The sequence below is a fragment of the Vipera berus genome (genome assembly GCF_964194415.1).
Source record: "Vipera berus genome assembly, chromosome: 1".
NCBI lineage: Eukaryota > Metazoa > Chordata > Lepidosauria > Squamata > Viperidae > Vipera > Vipera berus.
Window position 1 is genome coordinate 131,879,679 of NC_138202.1, and position 27,855 is coordinate 131,907,533.

Below are 27,855 nucleotides of genomic sequence, written 5' to 3' on the forward strand. Positions count from 1 at the left end.
CACCTAGAATCATACATGCATTTAACCTCCATGTAAAAGTTTGAGTTTGGTGTTAAAATATAGCTACTGTAGCTGAGAACAACTACAACTCATTGTATTCTGCTTCCACACCTGCAGTTTCCAAAAACTTCCCAACCCTCATTAGTGGGATTTCCCAAAGCAATGTTTGTTCTTTTATATGATGTACATATATGTATCATGCATACATGCACTCAACAGCCATTTTTACTACATGCTAATGAAACAGACTGTTGTAATTCTGCAGGGATGCACTATGTGCAGCAATTTTTAAAAAATGGGGGGAAAATAGTTTGAATTGTTAGATATATTCATAGAATATTGCAGCATATGGGATAATTTAGTTATAGTTACTAAACAATTATAGCCCAACTCTTATAGCACCTCACCGTATTACAAAGACATTAGTTGTTTATCAATATTCTTATGCATTATAACTCTTTAAAAGTTTCCCTTTAATTGGCAAGATTCTATTCTTATTTCAAATACATTTTCCATTTAAAAAGAAGAGTTCATTTTTCACACTTCATGCAGGATCCTGGAACTGTTGTTTTACTTTGCATTTGTCATTCTGTCATATTAGACTGGTAAGCCTATTGAGAAAGGACTTGCAAAGAAAGTGCTTTACGGCAACCACCTAACTGTTGTCTCATGACATTTCTCCATATCATATTCATGACTTTTTTTTGGTTGTGCATCGTTGAGTCAGTTTTTTACTCCTGGTGATTGCCTGGGCAAATCCCTGCAGTTTTCTTGGCTAGGTTGTTTGGAATTGTTTTGCCACATGACTTGTGGAAAATATGCAGTGCCTCAGAATGAATATAAAAAGTGCAAAAAGTAAATACAACCTGTCTTCATGTTTTGCATCATGTGGCTGAGGTTGCATTCAGGCAAGACCAATCACCTTGACTTGCGGTAAAAAAAATGTCACCCTTGCACATGCACTACATATACTGTATACAGACTGTTTCCTATGAGGAAAGTGAATATGCACAGACACTCCACTTTGCATATAACCAGTATGAGATAAGAAGAGCAAATCTTGTCTTTTTCTTAAAGCACAGTATCTGGTCCTTGTTAAATCTCTATCATGCTGTAGCCTATCACCTTCCCTCCATTGCCATTCCCTTGGCAGAATAAGCATCAGGTTAGATAGTCAGAGCTTTGCACAGAGACTTTTGCTCTTCAGGCAATAGTACCACTGAAATGCAAACACAGTGTATTCAAAAAGAACATTCAGACGTCATGCAGGACCCTGGAACTATTGTGTTATCTTGAATTTGGCATTCTGTGGTATCAGACTGGTATGCTTACTGAGACAGGACTTGCAAGGAAGGTGCTCTATGGCAACTACCTATCTGTTGTCTCACGATGTTTCCTCATATCATATTCATGACCTTTTTTGAGTGTGCACCTTTGAGTCAGTTTTTGACTTCTGGCAACCGCCTGGATAAGTCCCTACAATTTTCTTGCCAAGAAAGTGATTTGCCCTTATCTATTTTCTAAAACTGAGAGAGATTGATTGCCAGTTCACTCAGCTGGCTTTGTGCCTAAGGTAGAACTAGAAGTCACCGTTTCCCGGTTTCTAGCTAGGTGCCTTCACCATTACTCCAAGATGGCTCTTGTGAACTATACTTTGAGAAATGCAGAGGTAGCTTAAAACAGAAGTCTTTTGGTATTGCACCAACAGGGAGATGGAGAAGGGAAGTACAGGAAAGGAATGAAATACACACTTTTCTTAACACTTTCCAAGAGGGCGATGATATAGTATTAATAACCCAGACCAAGCTAAATCCAAAAAATGCTAGGGAATTCCTGGAAATTTTTGTTACAATATAAATTACCGCCCAGTAACTTCTTGTGAGAAGACAGCTATTAAATTTGATAAATGAATAAAATATAAATAAATAAAGCTTGGCATTCAGACAAATCAGCCATCAACAGACCCAGAGATAACTCACATTTACACTTCATTCAAAAGAGACAAAAAAGCTAAGAAAAAAACCCAGAACACATCCTCTCCTGCAGTCAATAATAGCCTGATAAGCAGGGGTTAACTCCAGGGAAACAATCAAATAGAAAATAATAATCAGGAAACTATAAGGAGAAAATCACATCCCTACCAACAGTGGCAGGGTACGTTACTGTATATAAACCAGGGGAAGACCCCACACTCACTAATATTGATGTTTCCTAATAAGGTACCGTATTTTCCGGCGTATAAGATGACTGGGCGTATAAGACGACCCCCAACTTTTTAGATGATTTTCATGGGTTAAAGTCTTATACGCTGGAAAATACGGGTAAGTAGGAAGTCAGGGCTGCTTCTCAATTAGGTGAAGGTTTATCAAAAGCTTTTGGCCTCGAGATCAGCTTTGCTCTGCCTCGCCTAAACCTCGTCTCCTCTCGCCTTGGTGCCCCCTTCTACTTCAGCCACACACGCTGGCTGTTTCGGCCAGGAGCGACGAGCATTGTGGCCCAACACTTCAGGAAGGCACCAGGTCTGAAAGAAGGCGGTTCTTTCCGTAGGTTAGTTAATGAACAGGGCGGCGGAGGGTGGGGTGGTGGTGGTGGTGAAAGAAACGGGCTCAGCCCTGCGCCACAAGTTTGAGATTCCCTCAAAGAAAGCCCCGAGTTTCCAAGTAACTAGAAACCAGAAGGAGCCCTGTGTGGCACTGAGATCGAGAAGCCCGTTTACCCTCCCCTGCATTTTGCTGTGCTTTTCTAAAGTTTTCCAAGAAAATGCAAACTCGGGGTTTTTCCTCCTTTCACTTGCATAAGTTATCGCTGGAGTATACAGAAAGGGGAAAAAAGAAATAAAGGGGAAAAACCTAGCACATATTATAATATTTATTTTTCAAAAGGCCGCCTTCTACTTCAGGGTGGAGGGGCGACCCCGGGTTGCTGAAGCCCCAGCGCCAGCTTTCCGCTGCGGTCTGCCTGTCGCAATTCCTGAGCTGCGCCTTCCCAGGCGGTGTTGCTGTAGGTCTGGCCATGGCACCACGCCCTGAAGTCGAACTCCCAGGGTCAGGTGAAGCTCAGCTCTGTGCGAACATGTCAGGTCGGCCTCCGCCTGGCTTCCCGCGCTCCCTTGAGCTCTCGTGCTCGCTGAGCGCCGGCGGCTCGGCACGCGCTTGACTCCTGCTCCCTTCCCAAAAAAAAGGGGTCTGCTGCCCTAGGACGCCGGTAAGCTGAAGCCTCAGCCTCGGTTGGGCTGGTCGGTTTATTTATGAGGAGGCCGTCTTTCGCCATTCTCGAGCGCTGGATTTGTCCGCTTCCACTAACGTCTCTGCTCCCGTGGATTTACTATTTTCCGGCGTATAAGGCGACTGGGCGCATAAGACGACCCCCAACTTTTGAGAAGATTTTCATGTGTTAAAAAGTCGTCTTATACGCCGGAAAATACAGTAATAAAATGTCTACAGGCAAAAACAACCAAGCTCAGAGAGCATCGAGGACTCAACAGTTCAATCCTGAGATAATATATTCTATTCTATTGGATAGTATTAAATAACATTGTATGTGTGCCTTCAAGTCAGTTTTTTGAGTCCTAGCCACTGCCTGGACCATTCCCTGTAATTTTCTTGGCAGCTTTTCAGTAGTGGTTTGCATTGCCTCCTTCCTAGGGCTAAAAGTGATTGCAGGATCCATTCTGGGTCGGTCACCAGGACCAGAGGTTTAGTCTTCTGAGCTTTTAGACTCATGCTGAGCCCATCCTCAAAGAATTTCTCTCAGAAAGAGAAGTTCCCTGAGGATGGGCTCCAGTGCAAGAGTCCGAATGCTTGGAAAACAAAACCTCTTATCCCAGTGACTGACGCAGATTGGATCCTGCAACATTATTCTGGGACACATATATTCACCTTCATTTCTGAAAGAGATTGATTGGCTCAAGATGGCTGGCTTCATGCCTAAGGACTAGAACTCATCATTTCCCATTTTCTAGCCAGATGCCTTAATCACCACATCAAGCTGGCTCACTAAAGAACCATCACCCATCCCCCCAAAGTTGTAATTATATAGAATGACACTAGGAGTGAAAGGCAAGTCCTAATTCTAAAAACGTAACCATCCCTGTACATGGAAAGTAAATTTTTAACATCATTGAGGACATTCCCTTAATCAAGATTCTTTATCCATTGGCACATCAGACCAGCCTCTTTAATTTCTTGGGAAATGGGGAACACGGACATCCTAACAGTCCATCTCTCAACCTAGATTTTATGTGTAAGTTCCAAATCTGCTACACTGCTTTTTCTTAAAATTACTTTCCTTCATTTTCCAAAAATATAGAAACATCAATCTTAACTTCTGCTAACACATATTTTAGAAATGTTCAAAGAAGAATTCAGTTTCAATTCAAGATAAATCTGTCTTGAAATAGACAATTTAAACATAATATCTTTATTGGAATTTTGATGAGCCAACATGAAATTCTAACAAATACATATCCAACCAAAAACCAGAAATACCATTCTCACTATGCCAGACCAAGTTTATGCTTAGCTTTGCAAGGCTGAAATTATTACAATTTTATTTAAAAGGCAGAAAGATTTTAAATGGAAATGGCAGCTGAACACATCTGAAGGATATATTGAGATGGTATACTAGAGATTTCCTTTTTTGACTGCAGCTCACCAGGGATACAGTTTGTGGTCTTTCTTAAAGTTGCCACTTGCAAAATAATCATAGCTGTTTGGCAAGCATGATTGCCATGAGTGTTCTGGAATTAGAAACAATGCGATTTACTGAGTCATTTATTTATAGTTACCCAGTATCAAAACTTTCAGGGCAACTCATAAAATATAAAACAAGGAACTGTACCCCTGAAAAAGATAAGTTTATTTGGACAAAAGACAGTAATTGCCTATTACAGATTCTCATCTAAAAATTGAAAAAGTCAAATCAGTACCTATTTAACCAATGGCACCTGAAGTAGAGAAAAGGTATGTATACGTATGTGTGTGGAGATAGCTATAGTTATAGCTATAGCTATAGCTGTGGATAGGGATAGGGAAAGGGATAGAGGTAGATGTAAAGGTAGAGGTAAAGGTAGAGACAGAGACAGAGAGATAGATAGTTTTTGATCCCCTCCCTGCAGACACTGTTAACTAAGAAATAGTGTACACATGTCACATGTCACAGAGAGATGATCTCTAGCAAGTCTGCACAATATGCTGCCAAACAGTCTTGTTATGGCTTGCCATGGGTTGTGGTTGTTTTTTTTTAAAATAAACCACTGACTATGAATGTCACCACCATGAGAAAGGATGTGCTTCCTCCAACTAGATTTTTGCAACCACGTTGAACAAAGAAACATACTGTCAAGCAGCTCCAGCACATACGAGTCTTAAACACACTGTCAGCTAGATAGTGCTAACCAGGATTTCCCTGCTTTTCTGAAATAGAAGCAGAAAAAGTTCACAGGTAGCTTAGTGAGCCTGATGCTATGCTGGGAAAAAAAACACCCTATACTTCAATGTAAGGAACAGAAAGGGGGAAAATCTACCATATAGGCATTATCTTATTACCTCATGCAAAGAGGCTACTGACAGTCTCTGGAAAAGTCAAATATAATATGCAGCCTCAATATAAGGTAAAATTCAGAGCAAGTTAATGTTTTCCATTTCCTGTTAGACATGAAAATAATCCCTGTGTGTAAAGCTGGTTTTGTTCAGCCTGGCATCAAATTTATAGAATCAAGGCCATCATCTATGCCAGAAAGACAGAGATAAATGGTGAAAATGGACTGTTTCCAAGCAAAGTGCCTCAATGTAATGTAATGCATGATACCATTTCATACTTGCACTCTACATGATAAAAATTAAACTTCAGCTGATCTAAATATTTTCCCAAAGTGTTTTCGTTGGAGGAGAGTGATTTTATTTCTCAAATATCTGGAATATATTTATTTCATTTTCCATAGTGAGCATGAACAATACAGAGAAGAATGCAATAGGTCAGTTTTATGAGCAGGCCTCTTCATATCGATCCTTGTCAAAACAAAACTAAAGGACTCAATAAAATTCTAGTTAATAGGGAACCCATATGATACATGCTTAATTTTGCTCAAATGAAACACAGTATCAACACAAGGAAGCACAAATCAATGAATTATGTTGTGTTGCTGTTAAAAGAATAATGGAGAACCCTTGGGGTTTGGCATGTCAAGAATTCCGAAAATGCCTAACTTGACTCTGCTAGTGTGTTACCCCTCCTCTCCCAAACAAAAGAGAAACAATTCACTATCACACACACACACACACACACACACACCCATCTAGGACACCTAAGCAGCAGCACTCAATGGCAGCCCTGAGGCTGGGCCTGAAGTAGAGGCTGGTCCTCAACTTCATTCCTAACATCACCGTTGTCACTCAAAAAGGTTGCCTTGCAGTCCCAAGGATCTGCCACACGCTCTGTTTGTGTTCACATACTGCTTATGTTCAGGTGCTGTTCTCTTTCTGTTGATAGACCTCTGCAGCCTAACCAATGTAGTTCCAGGTTGCATGAGGCCTTCATTCTTGAAGCGGCTTTGAAGAATGCGACTTCTGCAATCTCTGAAAAACACACAAAAGCATGCCCCATTCTTGCATTATTTTCAGAGGCTCCAGAAGCCCTGCAAAAGCACACCCCGTTCTTCTGCAACCTCCACACACACCCAAATCATGCAAGAACAGGGTGTGCTTTCGAGAATAGTTGCTGCTGGGTGTTGTGAATGCTGCTGTGTCACCCAAAATGTTGTGGTGTGTCACCTTTGATACATGTGTCATAAGTTTGCCATCACTGTCTTAGAATGACTAATCGCTGATTTGTCATTTATGCTAACATCGGGAGATAATGAGGTAAAATTTAAATCCTATTGTTTATCTTGTGCAGACATCAGAACTAGTTCAGAATCAGAGAATATCATTGCTCTCTGAATTGCATAAATTATACAAGGTTTTGAAATAAAGTATTTAGGCTCCAAAATGGGTAATAGTATCCAAATAAAAAAAAAAGAAAAATAGCTGAGAATAATTAGGTACACACTGGTTCCTGCATTTTCAGTATCAACAGATTCTACTCTCTTAAAAAACCGAGAACATCATGTATGGAAGCATTACTGTCGAGGGAGCCCTGCCACTTGTTTTCCCCCCCCAACAACATTGCTAAAGTATTTTAATTTGGAAGAAAGGAATAAATCAATATTTTTTTTTAATATGCAGAAACAAAAGTGTCAAACAGTCAAACAGTCAATCTCTACAGGGGCTGGACTTCTGAATACTATAAAATATCAGCAACTGGATTAAACTGCCTTTGATATATTTCTTGAACCTTGCAATTTTAACTGATAACTATGGGTGGAGTCTTTTATTACTATTCTCTACAAGAATACTAAGGATAAATCATCAATTAATACTTTTTGCTGGTCTCTGTTGCACCCAGACATTACAGGAGTTTATAGGAAAAAGTAAAAAGGAAGGAAAATGCCAGTACCTTTCTGCTCTTTGAAAAACAAAAACCACCCTAAGTCTGACGTCTGGTGATCAGTCTGGAGAAGATTAAGCTTTCAAGACATGTACCAGTTTACAAACACAAAGATGCAAATTGGCCTCCCCAAATAACTGTTTAAAATAGCATTTAGAATCTTATTATGAAGATTCTCAATAGAGAAAGTGTGGACAAAGGAGGAATAAAAAAATACTTCTGCACTGTAAAATGGGAATTGGACCTCAGAGAAAGCTAAGTTTGGAAATCAGGCGAAGCTTGAGCATGTACAAATTAAAATGCCAGTTGAATTCCTGCTCTACATAGCCACTGCACTCAAAAGTCTGGGTAGGTTAGATTCTTTCCTGCATCCTGAAATATTGCACCCAGATTTTGTTTTTTCCTTCTTCACAGTTAGGTGCCATGTCCAGGAAAATTCAGAAAATCTCCTCTTGGTGTTTAATTTTAACCATGATGTTAATTTTTTAGAGACACAAAAGATTCATCTCAGGCCAATTGTGACACGTTCAGACTTAGTAGTATTTCTAGAAACTTGCATTTCAAGAAGTGCGCTTTACACCCACCAATTTTACAATTTTTATACAAGAGGATATGTAGGGAAAGGCTACTACATCCTATTCCATATATATATATACCTTCAATTAATTTTTATGAATTCAAAGCACTTTTCTTTATAAACACCATGGTTCATTTTGCATTTTAGCACTCCCATAGCCAATTTTTATGTATAGCCTAGAAAGAAGCACTATATATTTTTGATTTAGTTTAAAACAAAAGTGAATTTGTTCAGAAAGATGAGGAGCTTTTCCCCAAATGTAATTATTTTTGTTCTACTTTACAGTCTTTGCTATGAATCTATGTCATTTTCTAAAGCTCCATCATTTTTTTTCATCCAAAGTGCTTTACAAGCTTTTTATACATTTAGAAAAGAATAAAGCTTTACTTACTGAAGTATTCTTATTAGATACTTTTAAAACTGAAAATACAAGATCATCAATCTATCTTAACCTATCTATTTATGGCTCTCCAGATAATTGAGAAAAAAGTGAGAGAACCGTATACATCTTGTTAACATCTGATGATACTTAAACAAATCCAGAGAAGGTACCAAGTTTTTGTTTATTGAAATGTGAAATTTGCTACCAAAATCCTAACACTTTTGAAATAAGGCCTTCAAGTTACATGGCTGAGGCCAAAATAACTGAGTTGTCTTTCAATCCATTTTGCATAAATGAAAAAGGAAAAATAGATAACCTAAAACTAAACAAAACAAAACAGAAACCATGCCTTGCAAAAAAGTTAGAATCAGACATAAATCTACATTAACTGAACTAATAACGATTAATTCACAATAAAAGAATCAGTTTAGTGTAACGATTAAGGCACTGTGGTAGAAATATATGTCCTGCCCATAGGCAGAAAGCCAACTGGGTGATTTTGGGCCAGTCATTCTCTCAAATCTCTAAAAAGAAGGCAATGGCAAACCACTTTTCTTGCCAAGAAAACTTCAGAAACTAGTTCAGGAATTTGCAAGGAGTCAACACTAAACCAAAAGCAAATAATGATAACAACAACATCACTTTTAATACCTATAAAAGTACATATAACATTCCTCTTGCACACACAGATGACTGTCATACATATAACACACAGGAACACACTTTCTCCACTGTATTCAGACTACCAGAGAACAGACTGTATTATTGCATAGTACAGCTCTGCTTACCTGTCCTTCAAACTTTGCAGTGCCTCCAACTGGCACCTGGATATTTCGTGGAGGTAGAATAAATGCTGGTGCTTCTGTTGAAGCTGGAGGTCTTAGAGAAGAGTGATTTAAAGTCAAGGTGGCTTTGGAGATCTGAGTCGATACCAGTTTGACATCCCCCATGTTAAGACCTTCAGAAACATTTTTTTTAAAAAGAGAAGAGGATGCAAATATGAGCTTAACAAGCACTATTAGAAGTCACTTTAAATCTGCAAACTATTATAGTTGTAGTTAAAAGTATACCTCACTAAATCTGATGGAACTTTCTTCAGAGAAGACACACATGAACATAAATATTTACAAATAAAGTTCCATTTATTTAAGTGAAACTGAAATCATTAAATTATGACTAGATAAAAGCCCAATAGTAAGATACAGGTAGTCTTTGAGATATGACCATAATGGAACCTGCCCATTACATTTTCATGTTGCGTGTGATGGGAGTTAGTCAGACATAACAATATTGTAATAGTGTGTGAAAGCAGGGGCTTTTGAAATAAGAGATGATAAGAAATGGCGGGTAGGAGAACAGGAGGGGAAACCTGCATTTCAAACTAATTGGAGAATGTGATTTATGACTGTTAATTAGAGGAGGGAATTGTGTTTGATACTATGTGCTAAGGGGAGGAGAATTCAGATTTTGGCTTCGACCATGTACATGCCAATGTTGTGCTAGCTGAATAAAGATTCTTTTAGGTAAACAATGCCTCAAGTTCTTTGAAGATTTTCATCTGTCAGAACCATGACATTGCGATGGTCATTAGGTGAAACATTTCATCTAATAAAGCCCCACCCCTGCTTTCCCCAATGAATTGTTAAACTAATGCTCGGGTTGTTAAGTGGGGAACAAGGTGCCTCAGGAGTGGGAGAGGCCCTTAGAGGCCTAATACAGACAAAGACCCACCTGCCATGGTCCTTCCAAAGGTGCCCCATGCCAATTCCTGCCCCTTGGCTCCCCACAGGAGTTTTTCCACTCCCACTGCATCTCTCCAGCCTTAGGCTCGATTCTCACCCAACCAGGCCAAACAACCTCCCCTCACTTACTTTTTGAAGGGCTACAAGGCCTTCCAGAATCCTGGAATGAATGGCTTTTCTGTGCAGCCACATGGCGCAGTTCCAGAAGTAGCTACCATTTTGTACTACCAACAAAATTGCCATTCCGTGGCCCTGGGGAGAAACTGTTTCATTTTGCTGTCTTAGCAGTCTGCCTTAGCAAGGTCTGCACAACATCACAGAAGATTTGCAGTATTGTACAGACCTCATTAAACCAGAAAAATGAAGCAATTTGTCCAGTGGGTGCTGTTTTGTCCCTGTCCATGAGTGAGTGGGAGAAAATGGCAGCCATGTTCACGCTGTCACCATGTGGCCAGGGGATAACTGGAATCTTCTTTTTCTCCCTTTTGCACACAAAATTAGCAGTGTCTAAAATCCCAACCACAACTGCACATGTACTAGCCTCACATTAACTGAATTTTTAGTTGCATTAAACACAACCTGCTATCAATTTACAATTTGCACTAAATTGAATATTGCATTATTTGAACCTGTATTAACTGTGGCCTAGCTGTATATTCTTTGGCAATTCATGCTCTGATATTTATTAAGAGTAAATGCCCAGTAACTCTTTAAATGTTTGAGAAAATGCTTCATTTACTGTAATGTAAGAAAGAAAATCAGTGAACTTTTGATGAGATTAGAAATGGTACAATTAACAGGAGGTTGAAGTTAGTTATCTATCTTCCTTCATCAGTACAAAAGTAAAGAACACAACATTCCCATCATGACTAACAGGTAATTCTAAGTACCGGTAACTCTCAGTTGATTAACAGAAGGACAAATGTGTTCATTATAAGGAGTAAAATATTGTTTAATAGGGACATACTTTATTCAAGAAATTGTTCCTTTTTAATTCTCTGATAAATTAAACCTGGATTACATTAATTGGATCAAATGATGGGACTATCTGGTGAAACTGGGCAATCCATGTTCATTTTACTAAACTGGAGATGGGCTTCCATTAGTCACCATGTATGAAACAAATTCCAGCCTGCCAAATCATGGGATCAGAAGACTAGCTTTTTGTGTGATTAATGTTACCTTCTGCGTCTACCTGAATTAATGATATCTTCATACAGTTACACTGCTATAAGTCTTCAGGCTTTTCTCCATGCTACTGGCATATAGGAATATTATGTTTCTGTAATTAAAGATATTTCATGCAAACTATTACATAGGAGATATTAGGGACAGGACAAACACAAAGTTGGAAGTTTAAAAAATGGAATAGAATATCTGCCTTAGAGCCTATTGGCAAAGATGAAAAAGACAACAGGATTCAATTTCCAGTTTTCCATGACACCATTACATTCTAAGTAAGAGATTGCTTCCTTCCACTCATCTTACCATTAATTAAAAACAACAGCACAAAAGCGATGTGCATGCCTGAACAGGATACATCATCTATGAACCTATATCCCAGTAATAAATGCATAATATCTTAAGACCCTGAACGGACAAAATATCTTAAAAGATGAAATACCTGAAATCAGTAATGCATTGCTTTATGAAGGATGTAAAATACTAATCCTCAGTTTTACATGTAAGGAGATGAGAGTCAGATAGTGAAGAAAACATGCCACGTTAAGTTTTCCTGAAGTTCTGCCAACCCTAACAAGTCTATTACACCATTTATTACTCACAACTCACAACACTCACTAGTATTACAAGTGTAATTACTCATCAGTGAAACAAGAATTAATTAAGGATGACTAATGGATTCAAGTCATTTATTCCAAAGCAGGTTTTATTTCATTACTTCATAAGAGGCCCAAGTTTATACTTTTTTGTCAAGAACAAAACATACGGATAGATATATTTAGCATAGCTAAATTAGATGTTATGTTAGCAGCCCTCTGAATACTACTCCTGGGATTCCTCATCTTTTGGTTTAGAAAAAGCAGCTGTGAGTGACCCTACTGAGTTTGGAACTCCATCACTGGGGAAAGAATAGTCAACCCTCTCTCAGTCATTTTCCCTCCCTCTATAAATGAATTTCTAAAAACTATGTACGTTAGGTACCAAAATGGTTTAAACTGATATTCTTGGGGTTTCATCACTTCCTTCCTCTCCCAGTTCAGTCCTCTTTCTCTTCTGAGTCTGGCCTGAGCCATTCAGATAATTTACCTGTTGAGATTCAGTCTCTTTCCAAGACAGGGAAGGCACACTGTTTTAGCAATGGACAGACATAAGGTATTTAACTTCATGGTTTTCTAACATCAAGTTGTTTTCTAAATAAGGCTTGTCTTTATTCTTCTGTCATACAAATACCAGCCTCAAAATTACTTTGTTAAAAAAATTAATACTCCTGACATCTGTCTTTCTCTCTTTCCCTTTATAAATCCTACTGACATGCAAAAAATACTACTTTAGCACTCTGTAGCTATTCCCAAATTTCTTGATATTAAGTTTATTTAAATAAGATCTATGTGGGAGATGACTGACGTTAATCTTGGAAACTTGGTGTTCCCCTTTACTAAAGAGGTTGCCTAGTTTCATGCTCTAGTCTATGCCAATTGTCCAATGGGAAACTCCACTGACAGCTGAATAGGTTGCTGATATCTTATTTCAGCATTAGCAACAAGTGAATATTGTTACTACTTGCGTAATGTTGTTATTCAGATGTTACAGAAAATGGATCAAGTCCTCTGTTCCAGCTCCTCCAGCCTTCTTGTTTTATTCTCTAGGATTTCTACTAGAAGGTTTAGTGGAACTCAAGATTTTTTTTCAAAGTTTTCGTCCTCCAATATAAGCTATATAATGTCCAGCAGGCAGCTGGATTTTCCATGGGTATTTTTTTGTCCATTTTTAAAACAGATTTTATTAAAGGCTTGCAAAGAATATAAAAACCAACACAAACTAATAAAGAAGGAGGGAAGGAAGGAAGGAAGGAAGGAAGGAAGGAAGGAAGGAAGGAAGGAAGGAAGGAGATGAAAAAGTGACAAAAGAATCAAAAGACAGAGGGGAAAAAAGCTTCCAGTTTTTTCTGCAGAAAGTACAAGTACAATATTGGCTTTCACTCTATGTTTACACAATTTCCATGGCTCGTATTGGAGTGGCTTTGTTTCTTGGATTTTTGACAAATGAAGTTGTCTAGCAGGCCATTCCAATAACAAGCAATAATGATCCCGTAGTGGACAACTGTGGCAATATTTGGAAATGTGTCTGGCTGCCTTGATGTTAGTAATGACACTTTTAGGAGCCTACACCTAAGTCACATTAAGTTTGCATCATGTTTGTTGTATCTTACAATACCGTCGGGAGAAGGGCGGTATACAAATTAAATTAAATTAAATAAATAAATAAATAAATTCATGATTGTGTAAAACCACATGCTATTCATAGCAGTTACTTCAATAAGTCACTGATGCCCTAGTCACATCACAGCTTAACTACTGCAGTATGATGCACACGGGAGGTACCTTTGAAATCTACTTGGATGGTTCAGAATGCAGCACTGCAGGCAATGATGAGCATACCTCAGTATGACCATGTGACATCTGTGCTTTGAGAACTAAACTGGTTGCTAGTATCTTCCAGGTATGACTTGAGATGCTGGTTAGCACTTAAATAGCCCAACACGGCACAGGTCAAGGCTATGTAAAAGACCCTGATATCTGCCCAGTCACTATAAGCCAAGGTTGATGTGTTCCAAATTCCTTTGATTAAGCAGTGCTATTTGTTGGGATGCCGAAAGTATACCTTCTCTTTTGGGGCACCTGCCCTCTGGACTGAGATCACCTTGAAATTTTATATGCCTCCTGTTGAGTATTCGGTTCTTGCAGGCATTGAGCGAGACGGTGGGTTCAAACAGCAACAGGCTTTATTGAAAGTCAGAAGCAAGCTAATAGCTCCTGCACAGCTATTTATACGGTTGGCCTCTAGGCGGCGACCAATAGATTTAAAGCAGCACTTTCCCGCCCAAAACCTACTTAACTGGCTGGAGACAGCCAGTCTAGTCCAGCCCAGCAACCATTACAAAACATGCAAGTGAATTTAGCCATTAGTAAACAGTTCAAACATAAGCAAGCAATTACAGCATGTAATGCCAATACATTACACCTCCCACCTATAAAGCTTGAAGACCTGATTGTTCTCCCACATCTTGGATTAAGAGTGCTTTGTCTGACATGATTTTGTCTGGTTTTGTACAATATCTGAATCCCACTTTTTCTTTTGTATCATATTTTCACTATTTAGTATATTATGAGCTATACACTGTTTATTGTAAATTGTGTTATTGTGGCTCAGTGGGTTAGGACGCTGAGCTTGTTGATCAGAAGGTCGGCAGTTTGGCGGGTCGAATCCCGAGTGCCGCGTAACAGAGTGAGCACCTGTTACTTGTCCCAGCTTCTGCCAAGCTAGCAGTTCGAAAGCATGTAAAAATGCAAGTAGAAAAATAGGGACCACTACGGTGGGAAGGTAACAGCGTTCCGTGCGCCTTTGGCGTCTAGTCATGCCGGCCACATGACCACGGAGACGTCCTCGGACAAGCGTTGGCTCTTCGGCTTTGAAACGGAGATGAGCACCGGCCCCTAGAGGCGGAAACGACTAGCACGCATGTGCAGGGGAACCTTTACCTTTACCTTTAATTAAAGAGAAAGATCGGGTGGTACTATAATGAAGAAAACCACATAAATAAATAATGTACATAAACAATATATAAATTAATAGCAAATTTAAATATGCTGGGTAAGATACTGAGCTACTGATAAGAATAATCTGCACCATCTTTTAAAACTCTGTTTAAAAGGTAGTTTAATTTCCCTTCTTTACTGTTCTTCTTTACTATTCCTTGTTCACGGGATTTTCATCATCAATTTAACAGCTTTGGGTGAGCATATGCAAGAAAGGAACTCCCTAGAATACAGTATTCTTTTATTCTTAAAATATTGTTATAGAAAGATTTGGAAACACTCAAAAATAAGTTGCAAAGAATAATGTATATTTGTAATAACCAATCTCAGTTCTAACAAACAATTTTTCTACAGGGGTCAGTAAAAATGGGAGCATCAATAAATATGGCTGCTGTTGGTTCATATGTACAGTATTTCCTTTCCAGGATTTTATCTTTAATATTTCTAACACCCTTTCATATAATCTGGAGATCTGCTTTATACGAAGCACAGCTCAACATAATGAAATCTATGTTTTATTTATTTGTTTGTTCATCTTTGTGCTTGTTTTATAATGGAGAAAAGTTGTTTGGTATGCATCAATGTAGGGGTGGTTGGTACAAAGAAATAGTCATCACGGACCCAGATACATGAAATATCAGTATGGAATGGGTTGTACATAGGTTCTGGATATAAATACCTTGCCTTAATGGAGGAAAGTATTTAATCTAGGTTTTATTATTTTGGCTTCAGCAGAGAGCATCACCTTTTTCTGAGCCAAAATTCCAGAAATTAAACAAGATCACATTTGGTTAGTACAATATATGGACTGAGGATTTCCAGAGAATTCCAAGGCTGTTAGTGAAACTCCTTTATCAGAGCAGACCTCCTGAAGACAATATTTTAGCAATTTTGGTGAAAGCAGCATTGCAGGCAAACTGAACTTGTGTGCTTTTCCCAACAGAAAAAAATCACAGCAGCGTGCTATTGAATTGGAAAGGCTGAGGGACTGTGTGGGAAGATGTTTTTAAGTGATGCATGAAACACCAAGCAGGAGCTGGAAGAAGAAGATAGAGCAAGCATTTCCTCTGGTGGGAAAACAAATCCCGATCGACACAACCTATTTGTTGTAAACTTATTTTATTCCTAAAGGGAGAGGAAAAAAATGCAAAACGGTTTTCTAAAAATGATGAACCCAAACTTCTGAAAATGCAGCACAGAACAATACTTTCATAAATACAGTGTTGTGTAATTGATAAGAATGCATTCAGAATAAATTTTAGGATTAAGCTAGCTGGTAGACCTCCATCAATTAATTTATTTTGTGTAGCAAAATGCCATTATGTATTTGCATTCATTGTCTCTACTTCAATAAATTAAGTTGTATAAGATGTTAACTTTTAAAAACTTTATGGAATTATTACTCCTCCCTTTCCACCAACAAAATTTTTGAACTGTTTTATATTCATTCTCCTTCAGGCTGCTAAACATTATTTTCATGAATGGTCAGGATTCTAGTAAAGCACAGCTTCCTAATGGGCTTTAAGCAACAAAACCTAATCCAGATGTTTCCACTAACACCTTAGGATAGATGTGAGAGGCGGACTGTTGAGGAACAACATGAATAGGTTTCTTCTTTTGAGATTTGAATACTGGACAAGACTTAAGACTAGCTTTGTACTGATAAAACAACAGAGAACGACAGAGTTGGAAATAGAGACCTTGGAGGTTTTCTAGTCCAACCTGCTGCTTAGGCAGGAAACCCTATACCAGGGGTAGGCAACCTCGGCTCTTTTATGACTCATGGACCTCAACTCCCAGAATTCCTGAGCCAGCTGGCTCAGGAATTCTGGGAGTTGAAGTCCATGAGTCATAAAAGAGCCGAGGTTGCCTACCCCTGCCCTATACCATTTCAGAAAAATAATTGTCCAATCTATTCTTAAAAACCTCCAGTACTGACATACCCACAACTTCTGGACACAAGTTGTTCCATTAATTAATTATTTCAACAATTAGAACTAGTTGTTCTAATTTCTCCTTGATTCTAGATTGGATCTTTCCTTGATTGGTTTCCATCCATTGCTTCTTGCCCTGCTTTCGGGTTCTTTGGAGAATAGATTGACCCCTCTCTTCTTTGTGGCAGCCCTAAGAGATTTCAACACTGTTAGACAAAATATCATATATATAATTTGCAGCTTTACTGGATTGCTGCTGAATGCAGTTTCCTTTTAAATCTCTGTAATGGACAAAATTCATCATTTGTGAAATAACTATAACTGCGGTTTTCCACATGCTGATGCTGTAAAATAAATAAATAAATAAAAAGACTACCTGGCTGATGACCACAATTCAGCCCAAAATTTCTGTTGCTAAGTAAGACATTTGTTAAGTGGGTTTTGTCCCATTTTATGATCTTTCTTGCCACAATTGTTAAGTGAATCACTGCAGTTGTTAAATTAGTACCACGGCTGTTAAGTGAATCTGGCTTCCCCATTTGACTTTGCTTGTCACAAGGTCACAAAAGTGGATCACGTGACCCCAGGACACTGCAACCGTCATAAATATGAGTTAGTTGCCCAGTATCTGAATTTTGATCATGGGGATGCTGCAATAGTCATAAGTGTAAATACTGGTCATAAGTCAGTTTTTCCAGTTGTTATAACTTCGAACTGTCAATAAACAAGCCGTTTTAAGTCAAGGACTATCTGTAATGCCTAACTCTTGAGTTTTTGTGATTGCATGTCCAATTAAAATTGCCCAGAGATTATTTTCTTTCCAAATCAAAATTCTGTGTCTCAGAGACCCAATTATTCCCAATGCAGTCTCCATCAAAGATTATAATAGCATACCTTCTGCATATTGAATATGTTCATTAGCAGCAGACATTAGATTCCTCATATATTTCAAAATGTTTTCTAACCAAAGAGGAATAGTGAGAATGGATGGGAATAAACAGAGGTAATGAGACGTAAAAACAGAGAATTAATCACTGGAGAATTCTTAGGTTCAGTCATTATTTGGCCTGGTTATGTCCTGATAATAACTGTTTGCTCCTGAGAGAATCTTGAAAGTATTCGGGTAAAGTTAACAGAATGTGAGTAACCGAAAGCAAGCAAGTCAACAAGGACTTTTATGGCTCTACCATAACACTTCAGGTGCTGGAGAAAAGTTTTTAAAAATGGGATTTTCCTTTTCCTTTGAGGTTTTATGAGCCTAAGTATAAATCTATATTCTGAATACTCTGTAAATCATTTGATTATAGGGAAAGCTTAGACAAACACAATACCTGTGTGGTGCATACAGTAGAAATTTGTCAGGGCAAGAATGTGCCCTTGAGGACCACCTGAAGGCTTCAACTGGTGCAGAATTCAGCCGCGCAAGTTTTGATGGGAGCTTCCCGATACTCCTGTGTAACACCTCTTCTCTGTGAGCTACATTGGCTTCCGGTTGCCCTCTGGGTGAGATTCAAGGTGCTGGTAATGACCTATAAAGCCCTAAATGGCTTGGGTCCGGACTATCTAAGGCACAGGTCTGCAACCCGCGGCTCCGGAGCCGCATGCGGCTGTTTCAGCCGTCTCCTGCGGCTCCCAGTCCTCTGCCATGTGCAGTCCAAAAAAAAAAAGTGGGACTAAAAAAGTTCAACCAATCAATTCAAATATGCAGGGTAGGTGCATATCTCGCCTTGGCTCACTATTCAGTCAAACCCTGTTCTGCGCATGCACGCATGTATGCACATGTGCACACATTTTTTGCGGCTCCCAGTTTTTCCTTTTGTGAGGGAACCTGTTCCGAGTGGCTCTTTCACTGTTTCAGGTTGCTGACCCCTGATCTAAGGGAACACCTGCTGCCGACATCATCTTCCCATCGTCCTGTGCGCCCCCACAGGGAGGGCCTTCTCAGGGTACCGCCGGTTAATGAATGCCGGCGGGTTATTCCCAGGGGAAGGGCGTTCTCTGTGGCTGCGCCTGCCCTATGGAACCAACTACCCACGGAACTTAGGACTGCCCCCGGCCTTCGCTCATTTCGCCGGGACCTGAAAACTTAGCTCTTCGATCTGTTTGGTCCAGACTGTGGGGTTGTTAATTTAACTGGGTTTTAGATTTACTCTTGGGGCTTGAATTTAATTTAATTGTTTTAATTGTTTTTAATTTTTTGTATTCATGGTTTTAATTGCCCTGTAAACCGCCCTGAGTCCTACGGGAATAGGGTGGTATACAAATCCAATAAAATAAATAAAATAAATAATACAAACAACTCTCTCTTATGAGGCTATTAGAAGAGCTTCACCCAAAACTCCCAAATTTCATTTAGGCAATGATAACACTCAATATTGCAAAATTTAGTACTTAAAATGTCCCGATGACTAGAAGTATAGTACAAAACTAGGAAAGGCACTGAAAACAAGCACTGTAAATTATGAATTACCTACCTAGTTCCAAAAACAATCCTCAAAAATTATACAAATTGCTACAATATATGAAATGAATATTTGGAGTGTTTACATTCTCATGTATAAAATACTAAAAGCTAAGCATATTTCAAAAATTATAAAAAGCATAAAATGTAGAATCAGACTAAGACTAATTGAACTGAGAGGTTTCCTCATGCAGAAATAAAAAAGGCAGAAAATGTCTTCTGTTCACTTCCGTAGTCACAAATGGAAATAATTCTGATTACAATGAAATACTTCTAATGCCAAGAAGGAATCCATCATATTACAGAATTTCCAGATCAGATATATAAAAAAACCTTTTTCTTTAATAGGTATGTAAAGAGAAAAAAAGTTGGCAAATGCAGCTTCCTTCATCAAAATACTTTTTTTATCAGACAGTTAAAAGGCCCAGAAGTACTGAAATCAGCCAAACCTGTCATTTCCAATCATATTCCATAATTGGAGATAGCCCTAATAAATAAATCCCAAATCTTTGGCTCTACCCACTTTCGCTCTAGGCATGCCAACAAAGCCTTAACTGATTCGTCCAGCATGGCATATAACATTCCAAATTCCATCTTAGCTTTTTTCTTTGTTTCTGGAATCAAATCTATCCCACTATGCAGAAAACCAAACTCTCGTTTAGTTAGGCATCAAACATGTTAATGTTTTAATCCCTTATTTCAAAGAATTTACGCACAGGGTAAATGTACACAAATCCCTTGTTCACAGGCCACCTGCAGATACAAAACATCTGGGTCTCATTTCGTTTGTTTAAAAATAATACTTCTTTCTTTATCTTCCAGTACATTAGATTCATTTGGAGAAATCCCCGTGGCAAGACTGAGTATACTATATTATACAAAAAAAACCAAAGTGTTTCTTCTGCCTTCTCTACTTCATAAAACTGGTTTTCTTTAAATATTTTATGAAGATTTGGCATTGCTGAATTTAACCAATTTTAATTCTTTGTTGGTCTTCCAAGATATTGATGAAAACTATCAAATAGGCAGACTTTATAATGCTGTGAATTATGATTTATAGCTTACTATATTGTTTGGTTTCTCTAATAAACCATGATAATGCAGATTACACCTTTCAATGACCTGCAAACCCATTAAATGAATCATTAGGAAACAATAAAGTATACCTTCTTTGGCTCCCAGCCTAAAATCCATTTCAAATAGTGGAGTCATACCAACATCTTCTTTCTTGGATTAATCTTATTTATTTCTAACTTCTGAAAAATATTCACATATATGAAAATACAGAAAAATCAAACTCATTTCCACAAAAAATATAAGAGATTTCCGGAAAAACTAATTCTTTCCAGCTTTATACCACCACAACCCTGCAAAAAAAAGTAATCAATCAATCCATGTTCTGTGAAAAATGAAGATCCAAACTGCCGCTCAGGCATCTTGGCTAGGTTGCTTCCAGCTCCTCAAAAAGATTCCACTCCCCTAAGCTAAGAAGTTCTTAAATAGCTGAGCTCTTCTTATCAACAGGATATGTTTAATATGTAACTTAAGCATAACCATGTGTACTTGAAAGCTCATTGCTGCTGTCTTTTCCACAATGGAAAACAGAAGCAATTTTTTTCCTTTTGTTCTAACAAACTTTTAAATAAACGAAATATCAACAGATTTCCTCAAGTTTTTAATTTTTGTAATTAAATAAAATAAGCTACTTCTTCCTGGTCACCCTCGAGTTTTTATTTGTGTCTCAGTTTTCAATCCAACATTTTTCTATTTATCACCATCTTTCTAGAATTGGATTAGAAGGAAGAAAGACTGGATTACCATTCCTCAGTGTTTGTAAAACAATTTATCATTCACTTAGTCGTGGCCTGTTCAAACTCATTTTCTGGGTTTAGATAATAGACTGGGGGGAAAAACACACACACACACACACACACAAACAATATACGTACTTGACTAAAGTGTGATTGGATAGTTGGTAGTTCAGTACATGCTGTGTGAACTTAGTGAGCGAAATTTGGTTTCTTGCCTGTCATTATTCTACTCACTCTAAGTTTGCATAGTTTGCAATAAAATCTTCCTTCCTATTCTGCAATAGAACAGAATATATGTCACTCAGGGCTGACTCTGAGCTTGATTGTTTGAAGATGATTCATTATCTGACTAAGTAACATCAACAGTGAAAATGGCTGTGAGGTATATTCTTTCTCTTGCCAGTATTGGTGGGGTGAGGTATTGGCTGCTGGAGAGGATGTGTTGTGGTCGTTTTGTTTTCCTTCTTTACCATTTTTATTATCTATGTGTCTGTTGATGGCTGATTTGTCTGAATGCCAAGCTTCCAGGAATTCTCTAGTGTTTTTAGATTTAGTTTTCCCCATAACTCTCACAATTTTTCAGTTCAAACTATGTTTGTCTATGTGTTGTGAAATTACGTTTCCACCACATTTTGGATTACTAGTTGGTGTTCATGGGTGCACTTTTACATTATATGTTTGTTTATTTATTTATTTATTTAGATTTATATACCGCCCTTTCCCGAAGGACTCAGGGTGGTTTACAGGGCATTTAAAAGAGAGTCAATACAAACGTTAAAACAAATTAAAAAAGATTAAATAAAACCCTGAGAACAGTAAAAAAACCCAATTAAAATTAAAATTAAAAAATTCTCAGCCTGGGCCAGAGAGCTCGAAGAGCTAGGTCTTCAGGTCCCGGCGGAATGAACGGAGGTTGGGGGCAGTCCTAAGCTCCGCAGGCAGCTGGTTCCACAGGGCAGGCGCACCCACTGAGAAGGCCCTACCCCTGGGTGTTACCCGCTGGCAATCTTTAACCGGCGGCACCCTGAGAAGACCCTCCCTGTGGGAGCGCACTGGACGAAGGGAGCTTGATGCTGGCAGCAGGTGTTCCCTCAAATATCCCGGACCCTCGCCATTTAGGGCTTTATAGGTCATCACCAGCACCTTGAATCTCACCCGAAGGGCAACCGGAAGCCAATGCAGCTCGCGGTGTAGTGGTGTTACATGGGAGTATCGGGAGACCCCCATCACGACTCGCGCGGCTGCATTCTGCACCAGCTGAAGCCTCCGGGTGGTCCTCAAGGGCAGCCCCATGTAGAGAGCGTTGCAGTAGTCTAAACGGGAGGTCACGAGCGCATGAGTGACTGTGCGTAGGGCATCTTGGTCCAGGTAGGGTCGCAACTGGCGCACCAGGCGAACCTGGACAAAAATGTTGTAAATTGCTCCTGTTTTTCTTCTTGGGCTACTGGGTCTTTTGAGTGGCTTAAAATGTTTTGGAGAGTTTTATTTGGTTTGTGTGCCATGGTGATGCTGTATGCAATAATCTATTGAACATTTTTTGAGATTTTATGTATATAGTGTTGCTCTTTACATAGCTTACATCTTGGTTGTGCTGTAGTGGGTTGAGTTGTAAGGCACTTTTTAAATAAAGCTGTGTAGGTATCAATTTTGTGGGAAGATATTGTACTTCATAGGTGGTCTCTTTCCTTTTTCTCATGTTCTGAGTTATTGCAGAGCATTTGTACTTGTCTGAATAATGTTCTCAAACACTTCCTCCTGAGGAGGTTGGTTGATACTTTGATAATGCAGCACTCGGTTTTCAACACACTTGCATTTCTAATTTACTGCCATCTCCTCTATTAATTAGGAGCTCCAGGAAGATTAATGTGTGGTTGTTTTCTTCTCCCCTTGTGAATATTATTGCTCTGACATTATTGTTCAGTGTTTCATGTATCTTCTCTAACTGCTCCCTTTTTATTATGATAAGGGTATTGTCTACATACCAGATCCATGCTTTTGGTTGCATGTGTGGGAGTGCTGTAGTTTGTAGAAGCTGCATTATGGTCTCTGCTTTGAGTTCTCAGAATGTTGATTCCCATGAATATCTGATTTATTGGTTCTTAAATTTTTTGAGGGCTGCTCTGTCATCTGCTTTGATTTGACTCTGATTCTGTATTCTTCTAATCCAGGGATGTCAAACTCAATTTCATTGAGAGCCGCATCAGCATTGCGGTTACCCTCAGGGGGCCGGGTGGGTATGGCCAGGGTGGGCATGGCCTAGTGGGTGGGCGTGGCTAGAGTCCGTATGGCTTACTGGGTGGGCGTGGCCAGCTCTACATCGTTCGCATCAATGGTGCCTATGGCGGCCTGGGCAGGAGTGGGACAGATCTGAGGGTCTCTGGCAGAAGGAGGGTCTCTGGGCCAGGGCCAAGGCAGTGGGGGCCGTTCCCTCACTGTTTACAGGATGGCTTCACGGGCCGCATAAAACCACTTCACGGGCCGGATCCGGCCCCCGGGCCTTGTGTTTGACATGTCTGTTCTAATCTGTGGTATGAGTGTCTGCCTTATCTTTTCCTGAACCTCTGTGACAAGTCCTGTTATTTTAAATGCTGCTTCTAAGACAGATTAGAATTGTCTATATTCAGGACGAGATGTTTCTGAGGGATATTGTGTTTTGTGGTAGATAGTGGGGGTTTGGACATATTGACCACCTATTTGCAGCCTACACCCAGATAGCAAGGATTAACACTAGACAAACAATTAAGCAGAAAATAGTACCCTAATCAAGGAACTATCAGGAGAAAGCCACACCTACACAAATACTGGCAGTGCGAGTTTCTGTATATAAACAGGGAGCAAAGCCCACATTCATTTACACTGATGATGTTATTTAGTTGAGTAATGAAACATCTGCAAACAACCAATCTCAGAGAATACCAAGGACTCCCAATATTCTTATTGCTTATCAAAGTATTGTAAAAATTCAGTGTTAACAGATATTAGATACATGGAAAAAGGCATACAGGTAATCCTCATTTAGCCAGTACAATTGGAATTGGAAATTTGGTCATTAAGAGAAGTGGTGATTAAGTGAAACCGTGACTGATCTTACTTCAACTTTCCTTTGCTTTACAGACCTGTGAAGATCATAAATACAAGGACTGATCACAAAGTTACTTTTTCATCACTGCAAATAGTCATTGGACAATGCAATTGCTATATAGGGTTTAATGAATAACATACAGTAAGTGGTGCAGTACTTGCATTCATGTGAACTCCAAAGTATTTATGATTTAGAAAATTTGAAGTGTGCAAGAATGTGGAAGATAAGAAGAAATAGATACTCTGGCCCATCCCAACTTTGAACAGAAGCCACTAAGTGCTGGAGTGGGGAATTTATGGTGCTCAAGAAATTCCAAATCTAGTAATACAAAAATAACAATAACAACAATAATAATATGGGAAGTACTCAATTGGTGGATAAAAATGCCAAATCCAGTCTGAACATCTGATCGACTGTTGACGAACCATAATAATCTCCATAATGTTGGCTGTGACTGCTGAAAATCTCCATAGAATCTCAATTAAAAGTTCCTCAGGCTTGACCTCTGGTGAGCAGGAGAAGATATATCAATTCTTGTTGCTCTGCTTTTCCTCTTACACCAAGTTAAATTAAAAGACTTTAAGCCTTTTACTATTCTAGTGTTCAGTACTTCTAAAAAATTACTGTACATCATACCCATTTTAGTTAGCTATTAATAATTTGTTTACTGACCTAGCACATTGCAATTTGTAAGCCTTATTTTAGGGTTTAGCATGACAATTAAGGTTACCAGATCTGGGCTGGAAAAATCTGGATGACCACTAGGTGGCAGCAGTAGAATACAGAAAAATTGTACTCTTTACTGCCATCTATTAGTCATCCAGAATTCAGCAGCCAAAATCCAATAATTCTAAACACAACTTATGAACACAGTGACCGCTTCCTGAGCCATGTGCAAATAGAGATAAATGGCTGATCTTCTAATATTATTACTCAATGATACTGATTTTAAATCAGTGTTAAATGATCTTTTCTACTATCTACAGAATATTTGCTCTAAAATAATTATAATTAGATGAATGACATACGAGAAATAAAGCCCTCTCTCAGCAACTATTGACATGCAACTTACCGGTAAATACCTTCAGTGAGGTCATGTGCGCAGTAATTCATGAAGGAACACTAGAAAGCATGTTTGTCCAAAAGCAGCTAATTCTTAGTTTCTTTAAAATTAAGTCCTTTGAGATTGCAATGGGCCTACTTAAAGAACTGCCTTGATAAGAGTTTTTTTACAATATCCAACCCCAAAACAATCAAGCAGCTCATTCAGAAAGGATCAAAACCCAGAAAGAATGCCAGCAGAGTTCTGCATGATATACTTCAGATGGAACATGTCATTCGCTAGACAAGCCACTTTTATTACAATGGTCAAATGAGACAAGCAAGAAATATCCCTGACAGCACCACATGTGTTAAATTCCCATACAAAGAAAATATATATATATATACAATATACATATTGTTCAAGTTACCTCTGCCTTTGCACCCAACATTTTAAAACTGCGTGCAGATAATTAAATGAAACCTTTCTTAAAATCACAACAACAATATAACGTTGACCACGTTAGCCAAAGAGGCTAAGTACTCCCAAAGTTGTACTTCAAATTACAAAAACTTTCATAACCTAAGGTAATATTAACTGTAAGAGGCATCTCCATTTATAAGGATATCAGTGATGAAATAAAATATTTTAAAATGACAAAGATTTACAGTAGACTGTTCCTTTCATTAAACTGGTGTGTGTGTGTGTGTGTGTGTGTGTGTGTGTGTGTGTGTAGGGGGGGGGAAATCATCCATTTTTCTACTATGCTGCTTTTCTTCCAGGCTAACTTTAAAAAGCAGAGAATACAGTACTCTGTCATATCTATGGACATAAAGAAGGAATTACAAAGTCCTCTCTTAATGTAATAGTACGCATACAGGAATAATGAAGGCTCTTCAGCAGATAGCATGTTGACTCTGTCTAGTCCAATCAGAAATGTCAATGATACATTAACTTCAGAAAATACATATGTTAGAAGGTATAGATCAATTGCCTTAATTTATTCCTGACAGTACATTGAAAAAGCAAAAAATCATATTTTAATGTTGATTTTAAAGAATGTATTTTAGTTTTAATAAAATGGTCTCAATAAAAATTGTTTAGTTCTCAGTTATAGAAAAACAGGGCTTCCAGTTCAGCAAACACCATATATCTACACTTTTTTCTGGAGAAAATCTAATCTCCTAATAGCTTTTATAGTTGTCTGTCATCTGCCTATGAATTTTCCATAGTATGAAGAAACATTTTAATGTACAGAAGAACTGTTTGTCTTTCTTTTCTTTATCCATATTCCAATTCATCCTCTGTTCTAAAGAATTTAAATTAACTGACTCCATTGGGATATATGTTATAAAGTCAGTTGTTTCTTATACTAAAAGCCTGTTCTAAAAGTGAAAAATAGCAAGTAAAGCAGACAACGTATTCTCAATTATATTTTCAGGGCTGTATATTAAAACAGATCATTCCTTATCTATGACTTTATGCCCATAACATGCTTAACTGAGTCAGCAAGGAAAAGTATTAGTGTAGGAATTAAAAAAAAGGTTAATTGACCCAGTTAATTAAACCCAAGCAGATTAGATTTAGCCTTTGGTACAATCTTGCATAGAGTTAAGTTCACTCCCCATTAGATGACAGTAAGCTTAGCAAACTCTTAATCCTCCTGAATTGATAGAAAGTCCTAGAGGCCCTGTGAAAATGAGCCCACTCTAGCCACTCCTTCTCTATGGCAGCCACAAGCAAAAGTAGATGAGAGATGTATCACCCCATGTGTTTGGTTCTGATAGACGAGGACTCAGAGTGGTTTAACAATGAACGAGTTTATTGAATACACAAAGTCAACTGACTAACTGTCAAATGTTGCAACCTTTTATATGAGAAGTGTGTGAACTGTAACCAATCAATGGAGTCTATTTTCCCGCTCCTAGGTTATTCCAACCAATGAATGCACCTTAATTTCCCGCTCTAAACCCTGCTATGCTGCAATCTGTTTGCAATCTGTTAAGTACCTTGTTAATAACTATTTACATACACAACACCCCTTATCCCCCAGTTGATGTTATTTCTTTACAAAATCCTTTAAATATTTTGGTGGCCTATGTATTCTAGAAGGGTATCTGTTATTCTGGCTGCTAGGGACCTCTCTTCCTGATTGATTGCTTGGCTGCAAGTCACTATTGGACCTGGGCTCTGGGTTGCTAGGCTCTGATGTTTCTCTGCTGCTGTTTTGTGTATTAGTTTGTGTTTGAAAATCAGTGGTCACTGGCCTACTTCGCAGGGGTACCTCCCAGTCAATTTGACTAAATTGATGTTGTTGTTGTTGGGAACCAGGGGATGAGATGTTTTGCCATTCCTCTACCGCACTTTCTAGCATATTGTTATCCCTGAATCTGGATGTACTGTTTCCCCCCAATATACTTTGGTCCCCCTCTACTGGCAAGCATCCACTGGATCTCTTCCTCAGCTGATCTATGTGTCTTTTACAGATCCTATTCCCTTCCCCCTCAATAGTGTACGATAGGGGACCTAAGATTTCAGTCACCACCCCGGGAATCCATTTA

At 38.6% G+C, this 27,855-nt stretch overlaps 1 protein-coding gene across 1 annotated transcript in view; it reads right to left on the reverse strand.

The window, feature by feature from the left end:
- Positions 1–27,855, reverse strand: part of MYLK (myosin light chain kinase) — a 195,133-nt gene that overhangs the window by 133,030 nt on the left and 34,248 nt on the right. The window contains exon 2 of the mRNA XM_081315205.1: positions 9,233–9,402. Within this exon, the coding sequence (XP_081171331.1) occupies positions 9,233–9,394 (162 nt within the window). The 5' untranslated portion in view covers positions 9,395–9,402. The remainder of the gene's footprint in view (positions 1–9,232; positions 9,403–27,855) is intronic.